Raw genomic sequence first — 24430 nt, 5'->3', positions numbered from 1 at the left:
AATGAGTGCAATTTCTGTGATAATTTTTCCAATTAATCGGGCATGAACACCAGCGATCCAGTTCCCTTGTGCATAGTGTGCATTATTCCAAGGTCGAGTGAAGAAGAGTTAATTTAATTCACTTCTGTTATTTTGTTCGCCACTATTTTTTTTATTGATTTCGCAATGTCATGATAATCCGCAACTGGGAGAAAATAATTGTCTACAAAAATAAGTCGGACTTAGTTAATTAATTATTGATACAAATATCCAATCTAAATTAATTATTGGTTTGTTATATAGTCAACTAGATTGTGACGTGACTAATTATTTTTTACGGCTGCATCCTAATTGCACCGTCTAATCGGATCGTTTCCCCGTTGAGCATGGGATTCGCCACGATTGACTCGGCCAGCATGGCGTATTCGTCCGGAAAGCCGAGCCGTTGCGGAAATGGGACCGTGGTGGCTAAATATTTGCGTACTTTTTCGGGAAGTGCGAGCAGTAATGGGGTTTCGAATAGACCTGAAAAATAGAGAATTAGTTAGTTGTAGTATCTATAATTTACAGGTAAGATAAGCAGGGGTGGGCAAAATGGGTCAAAATACAGTATTTTGACCTCCGTTCTTCCCAGGGTTTGGATTTCCAGGGATGTTACACCAACAAAAAGATGAGAATCTACATCGAGGACACAACAGTAGCATAAAAATACAGGGTTTGTGAAGAAATTAACCTTAAATTAACTTTTTATCGGTGTCAAATTACTGTATTTTACAAAAAAAAGCGAAAACAGTATATTTTGACGGCGATAAAAAGTTGATTTCACCACAAAACCTTATTTTCGTGCTACTGCTGTATTCTCAATGTAGATTTTCGTCTTATTGTGGGTGAACACCCCTGGAAATCCAAGAACGGAGCTCAAAATACTGTACTTTGACAATTAATTTTGCCCACGTCTCAAGATAAGTGGATCTTATCATCTACCTGGTGCAATCGTACAGACCCGAATCCCTTGAGATGCCAGGTCTCTCGCGATGGGCAACGTCATCCCGACAATGGCACCTTTCGACGCGGAATAAGCCGCCTGACCCATCTGACCGTCGTATGCGGCAACGCTCGCCGTGTTGATGACGACGCCACGTTGACCATCCGAGTTGGGTGCGTTCGCCCCCATCAGACCGACAGAGAGACGAATCACGTTAAAAGTTCCGACACAGTTTACCTAAAACAATGAATAATCAGGAATTAATTAATTATATTCATTAATAATGAAAGTTGATAATTAATTATTGTAATTGCGAGTAAAACGTAATATCCTCGTACGTCTAATGTTCTCTGGAAATCTTCCAACTTGTGGGCAACGTTCTTGTTGAAATTGTACGTTTTGAAGGCGACCCCGATCCCGGCGCAGTTTACGAGCACGTCTAATCGACCAAATTTACTTTTACAAGCTTCCAGCGCTTTGGTCACGTCAGCCTCGGATCGGACCTGGTTAAAAATTTATAATTTTAAGACAAATTAAACTATTGCTTAAATAATTAATACAAAATATGAATTGTCCTTACATCGGTGGGACAAAAGACTGCATTGTCCTTGTTCTGATCCGCCAATTCGGCCCCAGTGGAACTTGGCAAATCACAAATTACCACTTTCGCCCCATTCTTTAGAAATCGCTCCACCGTTGCGCGACCCAGACCCGAAGCGCCGCCAGTGACGAGGGATACAGCCCCCTGAACAATTAGTTTAATAATCCAATTAAAATATTTCAAAAATCAACATTTCTTTTCTTCTTTTACTCTTACCTTAAGTGCACCTGCCATACTCATCTTATCGCAGTTTTATCGTCAATATGTCAAGTAACGTGTGATAAATTACTGTTTAATTGATGGTTACTAATTAATTGATGAGGAATGAGGATAATTTTAAATTAAAAATTAAATGCCGGTGGTGGACTATGATCTGTGCACTGCTGAGTAGATAATGCTGGATGGCGGTGTGTTGGGGCAGTGTGGATTGATTTTGTGTTCTCATCGGAAGAACAGGACAGAATAATAAGAACATGATAAGAACAGAGGACAATTAAGTTTGCATAACATGAACATGATAACCTTAATACACCAATTAAGAAACATATATAAACATATATAATTTGATTCCCTATCTCCTAATTAAAACTTTACCAATTTAAATAATCCAAAATTCATACAAATGGCATGCAAATCATTCAATTTAATTATTTTGTAAATATTTACAAATTAATTAATTAGATCCGATTAACGTTCGGATTTAAGTTAATGATAGCTCTATTTACAATAGTTCGACTTCGGGTGGAACGCTCCACATTTGTAGAAGGTTCATGATTTCGATAAGATGATGATGACGAGCGTTTGTGGCGTGGCATCTTGGAGTCATGCTTATCATCATAAAATTGAAACTCTTGCACGATATCTTGCTTAATAAATTCATCGTGTCGTTTTTGTTGTCGCTTTTCTAGTTTTTGCCCTTCCGGTTCCCCTTGTTTTTGGAACAGGTGAAACTCAACGGGTGTAAATTTTCGTGAAATCATAGTTTTTGAAGGATCAGGACTAATAAAAAAATTAATAATAAGCATCCTTTAACGGAATAAAATAAATAAATGATAAGATAAGTTCTGTCACGTGTCGGTTACGTGATAAGGTTCGCCTTCTCTAAATCGATAACTTGCTGCGCCACGCGAGCAATGAAGGTCTTAACCTCGTCACGTAATCGGGTCGGGTCGTCTTCGATGTTCACAGCGACGTGATGACTTCGAGGAGGGACGCCTATGCAAAACAGGAATTAATTAAGATAAGACCCAACTTAATTGATAAGCCAAGAAGCATACCTACGACTCTTTGCGGCCCATGTTCGGCCGATCCTCGAAATTTGTTACCGATCAGGATACATTGCGCCGGGGTCAATCCGGTGGGTGAATGGGTCACCTATTTAATCAGGGTCAAAATTTATTTTACCAACTTGCGCCAATGTTATAGCGTGCGCAAGTTACTGAAAAATTAAAAACCGACCCAAGACATGTAATAGGTCGACGCCTCCCGAACGCTGGCTTCCTTTCCGACATCATACAACACGATAACGCCATCCAACCCCCACTGTACTCCGGGCCAGACCATTTTCGTTCTGGGGCAAAAATCAAAATGGAAATTTTGAAATGGAAATATTAAAAAAATTTGAAACCTAATAATTATGTAAATACATACGACGGATCTCCTCCAACTTCCCAGAGTTGGACATCCACATCCAACGTGTACTTGTGGAGGGGGAGCGAGGAGCAGGTGAATTCTATGATGCGGACAGAGTGGGTGGGTCGATAAGGTGGTTTGTTACCTTCAACGCCACCCTCGGCGCCGAGAATGTTGGCGACGAAACTTTTACCGCACTGGAAATAAAATTAGAATTTGTGTATGTATAATTTTTAAGAAATTTTGAAATTTTAGGTTCAAACTTACACCGGAAGATCCCACAATTCCGATTTTTAGCTTCATAATATTATGAAATAAATTATTTCAAAACTCGATTTCTATTTCTGTCTGAATTTTATTTTATTTTTCTGTAAAAAGTTTCGGTACAAAAAACGTGTCAGCAAGAAGGCAGAGATTCTTCCGTGAGAAAGGTAACCTGGCTACGAGGGCACAACAGTATTTACCACGTGCAAAAATGCATGCAATTCATGTTCGCTAAATATTTGCAAAAGTATAAAAGTTCCGTATAAAAATGGTTACTTATTAAAATTATGTAAATTATTACACCGTAATTATTAGTTAATTAATGCTAATTTGTTATTTGTGTTGGCACTTGCATTCACCAAAAGTTAATTAATTTGTGTATTAATCGTTACAAAAATATATTTAGTTAAAACTTAATTATTGTCATCATTCATTCATGTCAAGACGCAAATAAATTACTTAGTCTTTCGATACGTATGTAAAACAACTCGTAAAAATATCACAAATCATTCCTTACAGCACAACCATCATTACTCACTAATTAATTAATTAAGTAACTAATTAATTAACTTAAACCAGCAGCATCCATCCCGCAAAAACTGTCACGATCACGCTACTCGTCATTAATCTTGGTCCAGAACTATGCGCTGCTGCGATGGCTCTCTCGTCCACTGAACGACACGCCCCCACAGCTTCGACATCTGCGATGCTTGGTGCTCCAAAACTCTGTGAGGTTGAGAGGTTCGGAAGGACGCAGATTTGTCGCGATCCGTCCGGCATGTCGATACCCCCGAGGCGAACGTGGTAGCCAAACATGGCCGTGTGCAGGATGACATTGTCTCCCACGGCGGTCACGATAAAGCCGAGGATGTCGCGTTTCGATTTTACTCGCCATCTAAAATAAAGTAGAAAATTATTGGACACCAAAATTTACAGAAAATCAGGAAATGCAGGCTATAAAATTTCCATTTGATAAGTTTATTAAGAAAATTAAGCACTTTAACGTAGGATTCAATAACTCATTGCCAAAATCGACACATTTTTAATCATTTCTCCGCTCTAGGAATTCATTTTAAAATTCATGACAAATTTGTAGTCAGTGAGTTGATTAATAGAATGGCCGTTACTCTTTAAGAAGCAAGTTTCGATTAGTTCCCATTTTTCTGAAGGCTGCTTAAATTTGAAATCTCCTCTTTCGAAAACTGTCAAAATTTGGAGTGTATCTTTTTGAAAAGATTGGCAACAACCTGATCTGCGGTGCAGAATTTTGAAATAAATTCCCAGAGCTGAGAAATCATTAAAAGTGTGTCGATTTTGGTGATGAGTCATCGCACCTTATCTGCACATGTCTCCCATCTTGCAGCACCGTCCTGATTTCGACATCTCCTTCCCTCCCAATTTCCACCCTTTTCGCTAAAGGGTCATCACTATAATCGCAAATCAACCTTGATTCCTCCACATTGCTCAATTTCACTCTTTCCTCGCCCCCATCCGCACCCCCACTGTTGCTCAAGATGCACTCAAAGTTATCAAAATCTCGGAAAAACGCTTCACTCCGATTACTCAACTCTTCCCTCTCCCTCGTAAAATATCTCTGCAGCGGAATCAGCATACAATCACAATTTAATGGATTTCCTCCCAGTAAAATTCGACTCCCATTGGTTTCAATCTTATCGCCAAATTCGGGAGCAAAGTGTCGTATCCGATTTCTCTGGAGATTGATGAACGTCAAGTTTTTCGCGAGGGGGAGGACGTCCGTGGGGAATTTTCGTAACGAGTTGTCCTCCAGGTTGAGAGTTTTTATGGCGGGGGGCGGTCCGAGGGAGACCGGTTCGAGAAAGTGGAGTGAATTGTGGGATAAATCGAGGTCCTCGAGAACCGCGAGGTGATGGAGGAGGTTCGGCTTCACGTCGGATATCTGGTTGTGCGAGAGGTCGAGTGAGATAAGGGTGCGGGTCGTGCCTCGCAGGATTTCTCGGGTTATTGCGGGTAACCGATTGTGAGAGAGGTTGACGTGGGCGAGTTTGTAGTTGGTCCATTCCTGAAGAGAAAAGTGAAATGAAATATATTTTTGTGGGGAGAATTTCTTAAAAAATGGTGGTACAAATTTCAAAAACTGAGAATAGAGGTCTCCTAGCGTATGCTCACAGATTTTGACCAATTAGTGTCAATCAATCACAAATTTAATCAATATGAAAATTGGAAAAGGTACGATCTCCTAATGGTCAGGTTTGTCAGAGATATTTGCAATAATTTGCATACGAGGAGGATAAAACGCGTACTAAATTTGGAAAGTGTAACAAAGTAAAAACTTTAAACGTATCAGTTAAAATCATATCGTTAATCGTTAATTAAAATCAGTACAATAATTCACATTCGAGAGTCGACACGTCTTATCTATTAAATTACTAATTTAAGTTAATCATCCACCAAAAGTTATTATTGGCACTTGACTTATTCAATGTTTTGTTAAATGTAAGTTTTCCATTTCATAAGACTGCACAGTCTTATGACACATGTCATGTGTGGTGTTTAATTTCATTTCTCCGCAGTACTATATATTTTTGTATGTGCAAAATTTCACTACTTCAGGGCGTGTGTTCTCCTTTTCGGATACAAATATCTCTGTCAAAACTGCACATTGGAAGAACGTATCTTTTGCTAATTTAATATTAGTTTGATCAAAATCTGAGAGCATACTTTGAGATACCTCTATTGTGATTCCTCCTAAAAACTAGACAATTTTTACCAAAATTGACCTCGGTTTATATAATACCTGTTGGGGAAAAGTTTTCGTAAAAATCGATGAAATCCAGTTGAACGACAAGTCCAGCGTGAGGAGAGAGAGAGCGTCCTCAAACAAGGAATTTGTCCCATTTTCCGTACGTTGTATCGCATTATGGGAGAGATTTAAGGTCCTCAGAGACACCAGATTTGCTAACGCACCAGCTGTAAAAAAATCAATATTTATGTTAAACTTCTAATTTAAATCTTCGTTAGACGCGTGGGTTCGATCTCTAGAACAAACATAGAAACGCATTTGTCGGGACGCATTTTTTAAGATCTCGTTAATTTTTCGGGATTTATTTTCCCCGTTTAAAATAAAACACAAATCGAACCCACGCTTTGACGCAATCAAATTACCAACCTGGAATATTCGACAACTTGTTACTGCTTAAGTCCAGATGTAACAATTGGATCAGCCCTTCGAACGATTTTGGTGCCATGGTCGAAATATTGTTGTTATTCAACAGCAAGGTGAACACGACGGGCAAACGACCAAAAGCTGCCTTCTCAAGGGATGAAATTCCGTTATGAGAGAGGTCAATGTGTTGACACGTCCTTAAGTCGGATAGAGCTTCGATGGGAATCTGAAAAAATGGAGACTTTATAAAATCCTGCAACAATTTCACATTTCATTTTTCTCCGTTTTTCACACCCACCTCGGAAATGTTGTTGTGTGCCAAGTTGATTTTTGCGAGGGCGGCTAAACCGGAAAATGAGCCCCCCTCTAAATTCCCACCGAGCTGGTTCCAGCTTAAGTCGAGGCGTTGAAGGGCGTTCATCTGTGGCCAGGCTTTGGCGAGACTGGTAATCGAATTGTGGGAGAGGTCGAGATCGTTCAAACTTCCAGGAATCTAGACACATGAATAAATTACATAAGGGACAATTCTCGTCAAGCTTTGTAAACTTTGCAAATTTTGAAGTGAAGTTAAAAACAAATTAAAAGATACGAATGTGTCTAATGCTTGTATAAATTGATTTTTACAAAATCGCATAGTTTACAAGCAGACAATTCACGAGAAGACTGTTGAACTGTCCAAATTTTAGAAAGTTACAAAGTCTGATCTGAATTCATGTTCCCAAATCAATTATGTAAATCTATGCAAATTAGTACAGTTTACAAAACTTCTGTGCACTTCATTCCGCTAATTTTCTTACCTGTGACACTTTCGTCATATTATTATGCCCGAGGGAGAGCACTCTTAACGACACCAATTTCGTAAACGCCGCATTGCTCACGACCTTCAGCTTGTTATGGTCCATGTAAAGTTCTAACAGCGTGGGCATCGTGCCTAGCGTGGATCCCGTTAATTCCGACATATTGTTGTACCTTTACGATAAGAAATACAAATTAAATTCAAAGTTTTTTGACCAAAAATATTTACGCAATTAGCCCGGATATGTGTAAATTCTGTAACTTTACAAAAATCCGAGCGAACAGCATAATTATATTTTTCCTCACCTCAAATCGAGCAACCTCAATCCAAAAATATTTCCGAACACGGAACTGTGAATCTTGCTCAAATTATTGTGCGAAAAATCTACCGTGTGCAATTCATACAGTTTCGGAAACGTGTTCCTTCCAACTTCACGTAAATTGTTGTAGCTCACGTTCAATATTCGTAACGGGATCATAAACTTAAGCGGAATATCGGTCGTTAATTGGAGCAGGTTGAAGTCTAGGCGCCACTCGTCGGCGTAACTGTTCTCGTCAAATGCACCTCGTGTAAAGTTGGTGAGAAGGTTGTGGCTCATGTCGAGGACCTGGGTACAAAAAAAAACATATCAAGAAGTTCGAAAAAATTCTTGTTCGTCGAAAATTTTAGATTTGTCTTGTTGTGTCGTGATGCAAAATAGTGTGAGGGAAAAACATTAACGTAGGACTCGTTAACGAGTCCTACGTTATGCGCTGATTATGGTGACGAGTCAATTGACTCGTCACCATAATCAGCACATTTTCAATCATTTCTTGGCTCTGGGAATGCATTTTATAATTCTGAACGATAAATTTATAGTCAGTAAGTTGATTAATTGAACTGAGGTGAGTTTTTAAGCCAGTTTCGATGAGTCCTAATTTTTCTGAAGGCTTCTTTTTTGATATCAAAAACTGTCAATTTCTGGAGTATATCCGTTGAATAAATTGACAATTTGCTCTACAAAGTCACGATTATGAAGATTTTGTCGTTGAGTCACCCAGTCCCCGTTAAAATATTGCTCAAAATATGAAAAAACTGACCGTAATATTCACACAATTCGTAAAAGCCTCCTTTTCCACTTTGCTTAACGCATTGTGCGAAATGTTAACCAGCGTTTGGGTAAACTCGTTAAACGCGCCAGCCTTGATTGTCGTAATGTTATTTTCCTGAAGGAGGATCTCCTCGCAGAACGGAAGCTTGAGAAACATTTGGAAATCCACGAGGGTCAAACGATTCCGAGAAAGGTCGATCGTTTTAATACGTTGCAGCGAGTTGAAGGCGGCGCGACCGACCTGACGAGGATAAAATTTTGATCATAATTTAATTAATTTCGTTAATTAAGTAATTAAATCACCTCCGTAATTTGGTTGTCACTCAGGTAAAGTCGAACCAACAGTCGCATTCCACGAAACGCGGCCGCATCGATTTTCGTAATTTTGTTATGCGTCAAATAAATTACTCGGAGGAAGCCGTTTCTTGCAAATGCGCCCCGTTTGAAGTCGGGGATATCGTTGTGCGATCCGTTAAACCAGGTCAGTTTGTTCAAATGGACGAAATAAGTGGGGTCCAACTTATCCCAAGAGTTGTAAGAGACGTCGAGATACTCCAAATTTTTTAAGTTCTGAAAAAAAATGAGAGAAACGTTGCAATTTTTAATTTTCGGTATTCACTCGTCAACTTTGTAAACTAGATTTTAGGAAGAAAACAGTTGAAAGGCTAATTTTTAAAATTTTCAAAAACCAGAATGTTTAAAGTTTTATAAAATTCCACAGAAAAATTCTCAAAGAGCTATTTTACTTTACTAAAATGTGTCGGTTTCTAAACCAGATTTGCAAAGTTTACAAAGCCGACGTGATATTAAACATTGATTTTCCAAATCGTATGTAGATTAGATTGCTGTTTATAAGTTTAATAAGTTTGTAAACTTTGTGTGAATTCAAATTCACCTGAAAAGCATCTTTGGGCACTCCCTTTAATTTATTCCCGTGCAGGTCAAGTCTCGCCAGTTTAGCCCCCAGAGCGGAAAATGTTTCCTTTCCAAACGCTGAAATATTTCCGTTCGACACGCGAAACTCCTTGAGCAGGGGGAGACCTCTGATGGGGACGTTAAGATGGGAAATGGCATGACCGTCGAGGACGAGTCTCTCGAGCAGGTCAAGCTCGGCGAATGCTTCGACTGGAAATTCGTCCAATTTGGTGTCAAAAAGTTCCAATTCCCTTAAAAATAAATAAATAAACATTAAAACTGATTAATTATTTCTTAAATAAACATATTTTTAATTTGACAACTAATTATAAATCAATTTCTTTCAACTACTCCAAAATTCTACGATAAGTTACGAAATAAATCGAAACTTTCGAAATAAAGGAATTTCCAGATACTAAACTAAACCAACTTTCACTTAATAAGTGTCGTACAGTTTTTTCTTATTTCAAAATTTTAAGATAATTTCGAAATAAATCAAAACTTTCCAAATATCTAAACTAAAGACCACTTTCACTTAATTGTCGACACAGTTTTCGTTCACCGTTAACAAACTCCTTCAATTATTCTAAAAAACAGAACAAAAAACACTCCACCCACTTCAATGTATGCCTCGTATTGAAGAACACATCAGAATAAATCTTTTCCAACTTTGGCGAATCCTGAATCCTTATCCGAGTACAGTTCAGCTCGTTAAAAATCGGTCCATACAATTTTTTACTGTTTAATCTCGTCACGTTGAGAAAATTGATGGGGATTTTTTGCCCCACGGGATACGCCATGGCGGCCGAGAGGGTGGCGAGAGAGACCTTAAAATAAAAACAATTCATTCAAAATTCTATAAAATTTTATAAAATTGTCCACCCTTTTCCTTACATCTTTGCAATCCAACGAGATCCCCAAATCGGACGGGGTGTGGCAAACACACGGCCAAACGTGCGTCGCCGGGGGACACTTCCATTTCGGACCGGGGGGAATATACACCCCCACCACGACACCCACCGCGACCAGTAATACGAAAACTAATACTTTTTCACTCATCATCTCCTTAACTGAAATGTATAATAATTTATTATCAAAAATAAGAAGAGGAACAAGAAGAGCCGTTCTGTATTTAGTGAGGTGATGAAAATAATAATGTCCAAAATCCACACCCACGCAGAACCTTGACTCCCACCCACAACAGACATCTAAAATCCAGCGAAATCTTACAATGTTTTCATTTTACGACTTACGGATTAATTTCTTCGGATTCCTGGGACAATGTGGGTCTTGATTTGATTGACATCTCGGTCAGGTGACGATGACCATGGCGTCGTTGTCGTCGTCGATAAGACAAGGACACTTTCTCTCTTTACTATTTTTACTTAATTAAATGTAGCAAAGACTTGAATACTGCCATAAATGACCCAAATCCTTCCCATGTTATTCTTGATACAGTTTTTAATGTACGTAGTGAATGCAACAGGTAGAAAGTGAAGGTGGATTGGTGGTGGTGGCTGCCAGGTAAAATTTCTCTTTGTCTGCAAAAGTTTATGGCTACTAAAATGCGTAATAAGCTGGGATGTGCAAAATATTTTTGCAAATAATAATACATGCGTGTATATTGAATGCAAAACAATTGTCTGCACTTGTACATGCATATTTTTATTTTCCGCAAACTCAATTTGACCCATTTATTGTACAGATTTTACATTTTAATGCGAATAAAATTATAAAAATGAGGTTTATGTTAAAAGTAACTACCCGGAAATGTATTTAATTTTTCCCGTCGGGAATAATTAACTGATTGCGACAGAGTCGAAAAATCTTGGAGGATCAAGTTGGGGTTGTCTTATAGTAATGGTGATGATGAATTGTCCTAAAAAACACGTAATTTTATTGCCAAAATATTCTAATATATACATATGTAAATGCACGAATTTGACAGAATTTAAGGCTTGAGAATTTGAAAATTTGGATAGGCGATAGGGGGCACACTTACATGAGTGTAAACTTACATATTTATGTGTATATATGGAAAAATTACGGGGAAACTTGCAGAGAAGATAAAACTGGGTAGAACCTGGAGGGACAAACTTACACCTCCAAATCAATATAGGAATTCGAATCAGTTTAAAAGTGTTTGAACCGACGTGCGCTCATCGTTTCGCCTTTTTGGTCCCTTCAAGTCCACACTCTTTGATCAAGTCGACGCCTGACTTGGCTCTAATTCCCATCGCAAGGTGCTCAAGTGGTGTAACAGGGGAGGGTTCAAGCGAAGGGGGTGAGGAATGCGGACTGGAATTTATTAAAGAGAAATTCCAGCCACATAAATTATCCTATGAATCAAGCTGCATATTTCATAGCGTCAAAATAATACTTACATGTAACTATTTGTAGTGGATGAAGTTGAGCAGGCTTCCAATTCCCTACACCCAGTTAAATGCAAAAATGTGATAGTCCAGGGTCCCTACTAAGTCCTCCAAGTCTTCTCACACACCGCAAATTATGTCAATAATTTCAAAACTTGACCACACTTTGCAATGGAGAAGCACAAAGTTTTATTACGACTACCGGTTCAAAGTTTTAATGTTGCTGGTACAAATGGTAGATTGCTTCTGAGCTTTTATGCATTCAAACATACAAATATAAGTACACGGTTGTAGTCCCAAAAACTGACTGACCAATCACGAACAAGGGTCAAAAAGGTTCACTTATACAAATAAACTCACTTAAAATAATCTTAAAACTACAAATTAACTCCAGACTTTCTGGCACGTTGACTGAAAAATCGAACTGACTACAACATGGACTGAATACCGCATAAAACTTGACAAAATGAGACAAAATTGCATACTGAAAACTCAAGATTAAACTTACATACTACACATGTTAAAATGAGACAATGCTCTCAACCTTCAAATTAGGGTAAAAATGATAAAATGAGCATAATGCAAAATTAAAATTATTCTGTCGGCGACACTATTGTTGCTTTGGCTAACTATTTGGTCTCTCATTGATGAGTTTGTTAGCGTCCCGGAATTATTTCCTACATCATGGAAATTGTGATGAATAGCTTAGCAAAAAATTTACAGTTTCTAAAACTTTGTAAGTCTTACCAATTCCACTGGAACTGGCCACAGCGCCAGCATGGTGACGTTCCACATTTGCCTCCGCTGTAAAACGAAGAACGCCATCAGAGTTATTAGCACTCACGAATAAAATAATAAATTACATAAAAATGTGTCGCATAATAGTTACCTATTAGATCTTTCTCTATGTGATTTTTTGAGGTGTATAAGGCCTGCAGCTGAGCTATGAGATTTTTCTTTGTGCTAATCCGTAGGCGAATTTGTCTAACGTCATTTTCCATTTTCTCAACTTCCTCTGCAAGGTGAACGATAGTGCTTCCTGAAATTAAGCAATACTCGTAAAAAACATTACCAAAGCTTTGATACCCCTACATCTTCTCGTATAAAATAATTTAAATTGTTCAAGCCGAATCTGTGGACACTTTCTGGTAAGAAAAACTTTCTGGTAAGAAAAACTAAAGTCCAAAATAAGCAGGAAAAATAAGCATATGCAGATTTATGGGTCAATTAGGAATTTGTGATTTTAACAAATTTCTCAACTTTGTATTTTATTAGATATAGGAAATTCGTTAAATAAAACTCACGATATACCGTTGCTTCGCCTCCTAGTTCCATGGTTTAGTTAGATTTATACGATCTGCTAAATAATTTTACTCCACAATAAGTTGCAAATCGAAGCTTTTATTTAAAATGTCGGAGCAAAAAAGAATAATGCGTCTTATCCGGTTAGTCCCGAACACCACGTACTGACTGGAAATTTAGGCGTTTTTTCTCAGTGCAAGGAAATAATTAAGTTATCGTGCAGTGTTGGACGGTATCGAAAGGCTCGGACCTTCATTAATGTCAACCTTTTTGATCTCATATGTACATATACGCTTAATCTTCCTATCATTTCAGAAAAACTCCCCTTGGGAAAGTATGAGTATGACTACTTGCGTACATATTTATAAATTGTAGATTATAATTAGAAAGGACCAGAATAAAGCTTGAATGCCACCAAAAACTCATACTCTTCCTGGAACAAGGGTTGGATTCAAAGAATGAAAAAAAAACGCCTGGAATTTTTGGACAAAAATTAATATTTTTACATATGTACATGATTTCATTACACATTGACCGGTTTCATAATTGTATACATATTTACCCGAAGACCTGATTTAAGGAGTAGTTTTTAACCCAAACTTTATCACAGAATGTGAATAAAATGGTGACCATGTCATACTTACAAATAATGTAATGTATTGAGTTGTAATGTCTAATAGTAAGGTTAATAATAACTTTTATGTTACTCGGCATAGGTAGAATATTTTTAACCACGTGCATGGTTATCCCTCCTTCTTGGAAACCCTTGATAATATATTCATATGTATGCATGTATATGAGAGGTTAAAATTCTGGGCATTTTTTTTGTTAAATTTTCTGCCGCAATAACAACAAATTCAGAAAATACTTTCATGAAATGAAGCATCTCAAATTTTTATTTTATAAATGTTTGTAGAGAACACTATAACGTAGGACTCAATTACTCATCGCGAATATCTTCAAAATCACCCCATTTTAATCATTTCTCGGCTCTGGAATTGATTTTATTTGACATCAATTTGTCTCGTAGACAAAAGGGGTAGAAATTGTGAATACACTAAAATTTTGTAAAGTGTATAATTGTTTGAAAGTTTAGATTTAAAATTCTAGATAAAGGTGTTACAGATTGAATGAAATTTCGATTTGAAGCAATTTATTAATTTCTATTGCATGATTTTTGAAACATGAAAATTGAGTGCTGTTAAGTTTATCAAGATTGTACGCCATTTAGAAAATTCTAGAATAATGAAGCACCACAAGTATTTTTATAATTGAATTTGGCGAAGCTTATCTAGTCCAATAGTCCAATCTGAGTAAACTTTGCAAAATAAAGTTTAATTTACATTTTGGAAAATTTTGGTTCAATTCCCGTAATAAAAATTGAATAAAAAACTAATAATTCTTATTATTAATAATAATTCAGGTAGTAGGTACATAAAATATGTACCCTCTAAAAAATAATATAAAAAGATAAAAAGTAAATGCACACTTTTAATGCACAATTTTAAATTAAGTAAACTTTGCTCTTTATCGAATTAAAGTTACTCTTGATTTAATATAGTTTACTTAATATGTACATATATAACTGAAAGTGCATTTACTTATCACAAGTGACAAGAGTAACATTATGTTTAAGAGTGCAGCATATTTGAAAAATATTGTGTAGAAGTTTGATTTGACATATTTTGTTTATTTTCTGACAGAAATATATTTTTTTTCTAGTGATATTTTTAAAATTAAAAAAAAACCCACAGTTCTATAAGATTTACAAGCCACTGAACAATGTTCCCAGCACTCCAATAGAAATTTATCAGGACGTGTTATTACATCAACTCTTAGAAATTCAGTATTAATACCAAGTGCTATTCATAAATGTATGACTCTACCAAAGTGGTACTGGTAAGTTATACCGTGTAAAAATAGCTCGTATTAAAGTTTGCACCGTATCGGTAGAAAATTTTTAGGGATCGGCATACCAAGCGGTGTGAACCTTTATCCCAAGAAAACAGTATCTGCCTGACTATACCAAATTTCTAACAGTGTATCATGGCATCATTCTCATTTATGACAGCATTAATTGACATCTTGTCTGGTGTCCGGAATCCACGTTAATCATGTCAGCTAAATATGTACATATCAGTAAAAGTCTTAACTTATGATTTAACAAAATTAATAATTCTGCACAGCCAACCATGATACCTACATAAATACAAGTAGCCGTATTAATGTCGATACCAAACAAATAAAAATCATGTCCAAGTATTTGTCCAAAAACTTGACAATAAAATGCAGATACAGACCCGTATTTTATTTATTTCCTCTCTGCCTCACCCACAATTTGATCGTGCCCTTTGTTGACATTGATCTTGTCACTCTTTTTGACATTTATTGTTTAATTGATCCAACGTGATGTCACTGCGTCGTTTTTACAGTCGCACGTTCACTGCTATCGGTCAAGCTCATGTAAACTTGGATGTTTACTTGGGCATGGTTTCAGGCAATATTATGCCCGTACCGTGACTCGCATGACAAGTAGACAGATCTACACTCTTAGAAATCCAGTATTAAAATGATACCAAGCGGTGGTATATTATGGCTCTGCCAAATAAATAATACAGTGTAATAACAGCTCGGTATTAAAGTTTTGCCATATCAGTAGCAAATTTGTACGAACCGGTATAATTTTAATACCAAGCGGTAACAACTTTAACACCGAGAAGTTATTTAATACCTGGCGGATTATGCCAGATTTCTAACAGTGTATAAATCCGGTATTAAGTTAGTACCAAGCGGTATTCATATATTACTCAAAGTGGTATTTATAAGTAATACAGTGTAATATTATTACACGGTATTGCTTATCAATACCACCACTCGGTAGAAGAGTTTTACCACATCGGTAGCAAATTTTTATGGACCGGCATGCATAATTTTAATTCCAAGTGGTAGCAAGTTTAATACCGAGAAATCAATACCTCGCTGACTATACCAGATTTCTAAGAGTGTAATAGGAACGAAATACTTGAAAACATTCGTTTATCTTTTTAAATATAGGGTGGTGACAGACTCAAATTTTTGTCATGTTGGGTTTATTCTTTCATTGGGGTTAACACAATGTGAGCATGAAGTACATAAGTTTTGTAGAATTTCGTGCCAATTTAAATTTAGGATTAGAAATTTAAAGCCAAATAATGGGAACATTATTACCCACGTGGAGATGTGGATTCTCATTTCTAACCTTGATTTGGCTCAAGCTATTTGTTCAGGAAGTGGTATCCGTCTCAAATCCTGAATGGGTGCAGGATCGACAAAGTAAAGTGGTTAGCGTTTTTAACCCCGATTTATTTAAGAGTGATTATATTTGTTACCTAATTTTAGACCCTGCATTTTGCTATGATCCAAATTTATCGTGCGGTAGGAGATCATTTTAATTTTTTTATATATAAGATTGCATACAATGCGAATAATTAGGTGACAAATTGTCACCAACGGTGGTACAATAGTGCTCTATTTATTGGTACTGATTAAGGAGACGTTTTCTCACCAAAGGAAAATAAGTAAAAAAAAATCATGTGCTAAACAGATGCAATTAAAACAATTGAACATTTTTGATCTGAATAAGATTTCTTGAAAGTATTGAATTTTTTATAATTACATCTGGTTTGTACATAAGTTTTATTAGTGGCAAAAACGTTTCCTTAATAAATAGAGCACTCCGTTGGCGACAATTTGTCTCCAAACTATTTGGAATACATACAAAACTGATTTACGTGGTCTCATTATAATCTAAAGGTCCGCCATTTTGGCCAGGGACATGCACCTCGGGTGGGCGTCAGTCTCCCATAGATATTCAATCCAATAGCTACAAAATATTTAAGAAATTTAGCTACTTCACCCTTAATCCGGCCTACAGTGTCGCGCAACCCATATTTTTCGCCAGGAATACGGGACATTCTTGTAAGTGCGACAATTCTACTACTCATAATTCTAAATATTTCACTTTTAATTTGTAAATGCCCAGTTCAAATCCAATTCGACGGTGCGACGAGTCCCACTTCTGCCGGGTTACAGTTCACGGATGGGGGCAGTCCTACCAAGGGGAACACATTTCTTTTTAGCCAGCTACATTTCCACTGGGGGTCTGAACATACGTTGAACGGAGTTAGGTAAATGTCTCATCCATCTCCTAACCACTATTTGTTCACACTTTTCCATAATTATTTGCAGATATCCCCTCGAGATGCATATGGTGCATCACAACGCTAAATATGCGACCCTCATGGATGCAATGAGGGCAGTAAATGATCCCCAAGCTGTGGCTGTTTTGGCAGTATTATTTCAGGTAGGGCCGTATTCGAGTTTACATGGTCAGAAACACTTGCAAAAAAAATCGCAAAAATATTTGGCTTAAAAATGTGAACTTGTCTGGCAAAAACTTTCGAAATTTCCCAGGGGGAAAGTGCGTTTTTTGGGGAAGGCATTTGAAGTTTCCGGAAAACTTCGAAAATTACTAGGAATATTCAAACGTTCTTCGAAAACTTTCAAAAATTCCCAGGAATATTCGAAAATTCCAGGGGGAAATATGGGGGAAATAATTTTTGAAGCTTGACAGATTTTTCCAGACTATTGTGCATCTTCATTTAGTTCAAAATTTTGAAAATGCTGATGCTGCGATGCGACTTGAACATGCGAAACAGTAAATTAAACGAATACGTACATTACATCATTTAATTGCACAGGTTGGTTTTGCCAATCCAGCCATGACTCCGATCGTCGACGTTGTCCAGCTTTCTCTCCATGAAGACCCAGTGTTCACGTCGTACCAAAAAGTTATAAATGTTGAAAACCTCCTCCCACTTAAGCTTCATTATGTCCGCTATATGGGATCCCTGACGACCCCACCGTGCACGGAGAACGTCGTGTGGACAGTTTTTACTACTCCGGTCTCTATTTCATTACCTCAGGTGAGAAATAAAAGTGCAAAATAAAAGTCAAAGAATCCGTGTTTCGTTTTGGAATGGTCAAAATAACTGTCCAAAATAATTTTTGACGTTGGAAATATATCCACAATGTCCAAAAGCGTCCAACATTGGAAAATGGGGCAAAATGTTACAAGTTCTTTTTTTTGCAAATTCATGTAAGTACACATACGTCAACGGATTGTTCTAAGATTCACTATCTGATAGAGTCAGATACATATATACTCCGCACTGGTATTGATTTGGTAATAGCTTCCTACCGGACTGGTAGTAGTTTGTTTCCGAAAGGTAAATTTGATATTGTTAAATGAAAAATAAATTATTGCCGTTAAGTATTATTATATTTAACCCCGGTAGATTCATTACTATTTACTGGTAGTACTGATTTACTACCAGTTTTCTAATCGAATATTAAAAAATTTAAAAATCATTCCGCTACAAATGATGTGCACCTAAAAATAATTTTATTTCGTGTTATAAATATTCTTGAAAATTAATTCTTGACTTAAAAATTTGCCAAAACTCGTGCAATTTATTTGCAACAATAGTACAACAAAGAAAATACCCCGGAAGTAACGAATCTTTCTAACCGTACAACATTAATGTGTCGAAACAAGACGAAAATCAAATAGTTGTTTGTAAACTGTGTATAAAATTACGTATTTATTCCTATTTTGAGAGAAAGTTAGATTCACATGGAAGAGGAATTTCTTTTCTTATTACGTTACAAACTTCCGAGCGATTTACTTTGACATTTCATTTGATCGTAATAACTATGTATGTTCCAATCATTATGATAATCATCTAAAAATTAAATTTTAAAATGCAACTTTTCGTGAAACTTAATTTTTGACTTTCAAGTTTGCCAAAAAAATAACGGATTTTATTTGTATTGATTGGAAAATTTATTTGAATTTAAATTTATTTGATTTAACATTGCGAGCGGGCTGAAATTAAAATTAAATCCATCACACTTAAATATTTCCAAATCAATAAGATTACTGAACCGTGATACCCGTGTCTGCAGAGTCACATTTGTACTCCGGGCAGTAATAATTTATTACCATTTATAAGAGCATTGAAAACTTGTAACATTTTGCCTCATTTACTCTTTTGGACGTCCAAAATTCTATGTCTAACATTTGTCAAAAACTCAAGGTAAATTTTTCATGTGAAAAAATTTATTAAAAAACGAGAATAAGAACCTTAAGGCTGCCTGGGACGCAGGCACAAAAATAATTTCTTAATTTTTGGACAGAATGGAAAATGGATCGGTAAATATGTGGGGAATGCGGGTTTCTCCACAGAATTACGGATCCGTTTTCCATTCTCTCCCAAAATGAACCCTTAACATCATTTTCTAGAAATTCACTGTCCCAGGGACGGTTAAGTGGTATTTTGCAGTTTACTTGAATCCCATTCGGTGCACTTTGTAGTGAAATTCAAGTAATTTCAATGAAAGAGTAATTTAATACAAACAAAGAAAACCTGTCGTTTCGCTCGAAAAATCCGAGTACTAGCCCGTTTTGCCCGTTTACACCGAAACAGCAAAGCGAAACACTGCAAAAAATTGATCTCATGCTTTTGCTCTTCTTTTAGTTGATGTCCTTCCAACAAGTGTTGGATCCTGATGGTCTCCTTTACATGAATTTCCGGCCGACCCAACCCCTCAATGGGAGGAGCCTTACGTGGTTTAAAGTTCCCGGAATTAAGAGAATATTAACCGTGACGAAGCAAGGATTAGTACAAATCGGGGGAGGAGGCAGTATTTTCAGTCTTTTGAGCAATGCGCTGAAATATTTAGGAAATCAATTTTTTTGGAATTTGTCATTATTAGTTGGTCAATTTGGAAATGTTTTCAATTTATTATTTCCTTTATTTAATCCTTATTTCTTCGTAATATAAGGAACAATTTTTGTCAGATTTGCAAGTCATTAAATAATTTTGCGACTATTTTTATGTTTATAAAGAATAAGATTCCTGCCTTCTGTAGTACAACTTTTTTAAATCTTTTTAAAAATTTTATAACTAGCAAATATTAACCAATTTAGCAAACATTTATGCAAAATTTACATTTAGCAACAGAATTTGTTACTCGGTCCTGAATAAGTTGATCGTGTCTATTCTTAATTTTCAATGGCAAAATCTTACCACGCTTATAAAGCCCTCCTAAATATCGTAACTTATTTTACGACACGAAGAATACTATATAAGGTTACGACGGAATCATGAATACCCTCATTGAACTTCATTGCAATGAATAAATTACGGCTTTGATGATATCAAGAAAATATCTTTGTGTTCAAACCTGATTAGATAAGCAAACGTTTAATCCGCTTTTCGTGATCAAATTAAATATGACTCACAACGTATCCTGCTCAGTCAGAACCGGGTTATACGTACAGTAGTATTATTGTAGTATTAAAGTACGTTCGATTCTAAACGGCGTAATAAAACATACGTATCTAAGCTAACACCGTGGAAAAGCATATTATTTGAAATCGAAATGGCCCCAAAGACAAACAAAGGGTAAGTTCCCGAACATTGTTAACTACTGTTCATCCAATATTAATAGTCGCAATTTCTTGGAAAATTTTCTGAGAGGTTATTTGGTTGCTAATTGAAAAATAAATAATCTGCCAGGTAACCTGTCAGAATTTTTTGCGACTAATAATAATGGACGAACAGTAGTTATACTGTAAATATCTAATTTGGCAAAGATTATTTATTACCGAATTCGTAACGTATGTATATGACTGTTCAAAAACCATAATAATATGACTTACAATGGAGGTCTCACAACGTATGTTACAGATTTGGACGAAATTATTTAGTGTCAATCGATCACAAATAAAATTAGTATGAAATTTGCAAATGGAACTATCTGCCAATGCGCAGGTTTGGCGGAGATATTTGCATAAAAGGAGGAGAAAACGCACTAAAAGGCTGGCATATTTTTCATTTTCCAAATTTCCTGTGCATTTTTTCTGCTTTGAATGCAAATATCTCCGCCAAACCTGCGTATTGGCAGATAGTTCCATTTGCAAATTTCATACTAATTATATTTGTGATCGATTGACACTAATTTCGTTGGGAGACCTCCATTGTTAGTTAACTTTTGGTAAAGATCTGGTAATAAATTTTTACAAAGTCGGTAATAATCTTTATTATTTTAGTAATATTTGTAGTAAAAACGAATCTAGTGGTTTCAAATTATTACCACAGATCGTAAAATATATGACCAGAAAAATTATTTATAATGCACAATTATTGCATTATTCTTTTTCACCTATTAATACACAAAAGTTACTTCAATTAACTTTCACTGCGAAGTAGATTTAACTATTTTGACTGACCCAATATTTTACCAGGAACAAGAAGAAAGTTGCCAAACCCGTAATCAAGTGCGTGTCCCAAGCAGAATTGAAATTGAAGGCAAAATCTAAAAAGACGACTAGGGTCGGCGCCACGGTCAATATTAAACGCCGGGCCAGTGACTATCGAAGACAAGGCGATCTTACCAAATCGCATGTAATGTATCATGCTAAATCTTCAAATATCAAAAAAGCCGAAAACCTACTGCTTTCTGGCTGTAAGAAAAGGAAAGTTTGCAAGAAAAATAAACAAGCGAAGAGCAACGTAAGTCAAAAATCTGGTGATACTTACGTAATCCAAAGAAAATGAGAATTATAATTCTCATTTTTTACGTAAAAGCGTTACAAAATAATTTCCTGATGACATTGAAAAAGTGCATTTTTTTGTACATTTAAAATGGTCATTAATTAATGAAATAATAAATCAATTATTTGATTAATAATAATAAATCAATAATAAACCAATGTATCATGATAATGAGGAGGAAATTGTAGCTTTATTTTTCACCTAGCTATGTTGCTAATCGCTAAATTCATCTCACAATGGAGGTCTCCCAACGTATGCCCACAGATTTGGACCAAACTGGTGTCAATCCATCGCAAATATAATTAGTATGAAATTTTCAAATGGAACCATCTGCCAATGCGCAGGTTTTGCGGAGATATTTTCATAAAAGGATGAGAAAACGCACCCACCGGCTAGAGGTGAGTCGGGTCTAAGATTTTCAAAGCCCGACCCGCTTAAGCCCGACTCAAAAACCCTATTCAAAAGCCCGACCCGCCCAAGCCCTATTCAAAGCCCAACTCAAAAGCCCGGGCCCGCCCAAGTCCAGATTTCTAAAGCCCGAGCCCGCCCAAGCCCTATAGGGCTTGGCGTTGAGAAAGCCCGCCCAGGCCCGAGCCCATCGGGCTTTTAGCCCGGGCCCATAGGGCTTAATCGGGCTTTTTTGTTATAGCGTGACAAATTATTTATACAATTAAAAATTTATACAATTAAAAATAAAATTTGTAGAGCGTTCTAAATTACGCATGATGAAACACGAATTTATAAATAAAGAAGTTCAAATTATTTAACAAACACATTTTAAAGGTTTAGTATTCAACAAATTATTTTCACAGGGTACAAAAATAAATAAACCCAAAACTGTTAGTGTCAATGATGTTTAGTAAACAAATGAACTAATCTCAGGTTGGATAAACTACTGCCACTAATCCTAAGTTCAGTGCGACTGGCGGTCAACGTTAAACCGGTGCTTTAAAACACTCTCTCATCACTAGCTTGTGATGCGGGGATTGATAATATCCTTGGAATAATTTTCTGCATCAATGGAAATTGTGTGGCGCCACACCAAAATTTCAGGATATGCTGACCTCGCTTGATCCAATAGCCTCATCTTCTTTGAGTATGTATCCTCTTGCACAGTAAGCTTATTTTGTATTCTCCGTCCTTTCACACTTTAGATGTGCAACCCTGGTAGTAATTTGTTTCACACCAATAACAACAACCATTTCCATTTTGAAAATTTGTGATATTGGAATTACTTTTTAATGAGAATCCTATGAGAATACAATAATGAATTGGGAATTGCAAGTATAAAATACAAATGGTGCGCTTTTGGCCAAACTTTTGACTCTCATATTACTCCTAACTCCACGAAAAATATTAGTCGGGCTTTTGAGTATAGCCCGAGCCCGACTCAAGAAAAGCCCGCCCAGGCCCGACCCGACTCATGGGCTCAGCTCAAAAGCCCGGGCCCGCCCAAGCCCTACTCAAGTAAAGCCCGCCCAGGCCCGGCCCGACTCAAAGGCCAAACTCAAAAGCCCGGCCCGCCCAAAGCCCGTTGGGCCTGGGCGGGCTCGGGCTAGCCCGATTAAAGCCCAAGCCCGACTCACCTCTACCACCGGCCTGCAAATTTTACATTTTTCAATTTTGCTGCTCATTTTCCCCTCTTTGGATGCAAATATCTCCGCAAAACTTAAGCATTGGCAGATAGTTCCATTTGCAAATTTCATACTAATTATATTTGCGATCGATTGACACCAGTTTGGTCCAAATATGTGAGCATACATTGGGAGACCTCCATTGTCAGTCATTATTGAAAAATATTAGGTAAAAATATTCTGTAAAGAAAAAAATCAGTATCTGAGGATAGGTTGTCGTACTTCTTCCAAAAGACCGTATCCCAGTCGTGTGAGATCTGTGTATGTGTACAAAAATAAAGAGTAAAAAGATCTATGTGAAATAATCACTAATTAACTTATGCAAAGTAGTATCACTGCGATTCTGCATCAATAAATGTGAATATGTAAACATACATAGTTGCACAACGTCATTTTACTGTTTATTTTTGTGTACATAAGTCTTTGAATCATACCTTAATTGATAAACTTACTCAAGTCATGCAGATTATGCAATGCACAACAATCTTTATTAAGTCATACGTCAATTACTGATGTTTCACATTATTAAAGTGGATTAAAGCAGGTAAGTCGAATGTTTGTAAACTTTATAGAACTGTGCAAATTATTTGAATACATAATTTTACTAAAGTCGCACTCTTGGCGCAATGGCGAATCTGTTATTCCCGAATTTCTCGCCTTGATCCGCAGTATTTCTTAACCACGCCGAACTTTCTTTGGGGAACTAAATATATCCTTGAAACCAGTGTGTGCAGAACAAAAAGGCAGGCAGTGGCTTTTTGCCTGCCTCTTTGCCTTTTAGCCCCACAAAAATCTGTCCCTTTTTGCCTTTTGCTAGTTTGGGGCGCGATGGGACGAAACCCCCGTGATAAAATTAAAGTGAAACTTATTCATTGCATTCTTTATACTTTTCGCAATTATGAGCTTTAGAGTCAAAATTTGATTAATTAAGCTGATGGTGGTGTACAAACAACGCTGAAGACATCTAGGGAAAAGTATTCAACTAATTTGAAGTTTTAGTGAAAGTCAGAACCCTCCAACACCATTTTAAAAATTTGAGGAAGCTTCGTCGGAAT

The 24430-nt window shown here is 36.6% G+C and overlaps 4 protein-coding genes across 9 annotated transcripts; 1 reads left to right on the top strand and 3 right to left on the bottom strand.

Moving 5' to 3' along the window:
* Nucleotides 1-127: 127 nt before the first annotated feature.
* LOC110856173 (3-hydroxyacyl-CoA dehydrogenase type-2) lies at nucleotides 128-1953 on the bottom strand. Its single transcript, XM_022104637.2, has 5 exons — nucleotides 1782-1953; nucleotides 1545-1709; nucleotides 1303-1467; nucleotides 964-1201; nucleotides 128-504 (listed from the first exon to the last, which is right to left on the bottom strand). The coding sequence occupies exons 1-5, from the start codon at nucleotides 1803-1805 to the stop codon at nucleotides 314-316; spliced, it is 783 nt and encodes a 260-aa protein (XP_021960329.1). The 5' UTR covers nucleotides 1806-1953; the 3' UTR covers nucleotides 128-313.
* On the bottom strand, nucleotides 1818-3600 carry LOC110856397 (intraflagellar transport protein 22 homolog). Its single transcript, XM_022104884.2, has 6 exons — nucleotides 3465-3600; nucleotides 3216-3394; nucleotides 3024-3135; nucleotides 2843-2939; nucleotides 2648-2780; nucleotides 1818-2564 (listed from the first exon to the last, which is right to left on the bottom strand). The coding sequence occupies exons 1-6, from the start codon at nucleotides 3498-3500 to the stop codon at nucleotides 2243-2245; spliced, it is 879 nt and encodes a 292-aa protein (XP_021960576.1). The 5' UTR covers nucleotides 3501-3600; the 3' UTR covers nucleotides 1818-2242.
* On the bottom strand, nucleotides 3539-13244 carry LOC110856285 (toll-like receptor 3). Of its 5 annotated transcripts, XM_035856840.1 has the most exons (19): nucleotides 13084-13244; nucleotides 12669-12818; nucleotides 12527-12583; nucleotides 11792-12456; nucleotides 11561-11705; nucleotides 11426-11490; nucleotides 10661-11286; nucleotides 10302-10477; nucleotides 10026-10234; nucleotides 9388-9658; nucleotides 8796-9062; nucleotides 8482-8733; nucleotides 7708-8009; nucleotides 7404-7575; nucleotides 6905-7099; nucleotides 6610-6832; nucleotides 6238-6410; nucleotides 4796-5502; nucleotides 3539-4356 (listed from the first exon to the last, which is right to left on the bottom strand). In XM_035856840.1, the coding sequence occupies exons 8-19, from the start codon at nucleotides 10467-10469 to the stop codon at nucleotides 4032-4034; spliced, it is 3264 nt and encodes a 1087-aa protein (XP_035712733.1). In that variant the 5' UTR covers nucleotides 10470-10477; nucleotides 10661-11286; nucleotides 11426-11490; nucleotides 11561-11705; nucleotides 11792-12456; nucleotides 12527-12583; nucleotides 12669-12818; nucleotides 13084-13244; the 3' UTR covers nucleotides 3539-4031. The 5 variants fall into 5 exon arrangements, with proteins under 5 accessions (XP_035712733.1, XP_035712732.1, XP_035712731.1 ...); XM_035856839.1 differs by having other exon boundaries at nucleotides 11410-11705; XM_035856838.1 differs by having other exon boundaries at nucleotides 11426-11705.
* A 2937-nt stretch (nucleotides 13245-16181) lies between these two features.
* LOC110856396 (carbonic anhydrase 1) lies at nucleotides 16182-21735 on the top strand. Of its 2 annotated transcripts, XR_004836303.1 has the most exons (8): nucleotides 16182-16393; nucleotides 16460-16495; nucleotides 16874-17038; nucleotides 17103-17247; nucleotides 17309-17423; nucleotides 17821-18045; nucleotides 19660-20589; nucleotides 21432-21735. XR_004836303.1 is itself a non-coding variant. In XM_035857037.1 (7 exons), exons 1-7 carry the CDS (start codon nucleotides 16273-16275, stop codon nucleotides 19963-19965), a joined length of 1113 nt encoding a protein of 370 aa, XP_035712930.1. In that variant the 5' UTR covers nucleotides 16182-16272; the 3' UTR covers nucleotides 19966-20590. The 2 variants fall into 2 exon arrangements, 1 of the variants encoding a protein (XP_035712930.1); XM_035857037.1 differs by lacking the exon at nucleotides 21432-21735 and having other exon boundaries at nucleotides 19660-20590.
* Nucleotides 21736-24430: the final 2695 nt, after the last annotated feature.

The sequence above is a fragment of the Folsomia candida genome, unplaced genomic scaffold (assembly GCF_002217175.1).
Source record: "Folsomia candida strain VU population unplaced genomic scaffold, ASM221717v1 Fcan01_Sc015, whole genome shotgun sequence".
Taxonomy (NCBI): domain Eukaryota; kingdom Metazoa; phylum Arthropoda; class Collembola; order Entomobryomorpha; family Isotomidae; genus Folsomia; species Folsomia candida.
The sequence above is the reverse complement of the archived record's forward strand: the minus strand, read 5'-3'. Positions and strand labels throughout refer to the sequence as shown.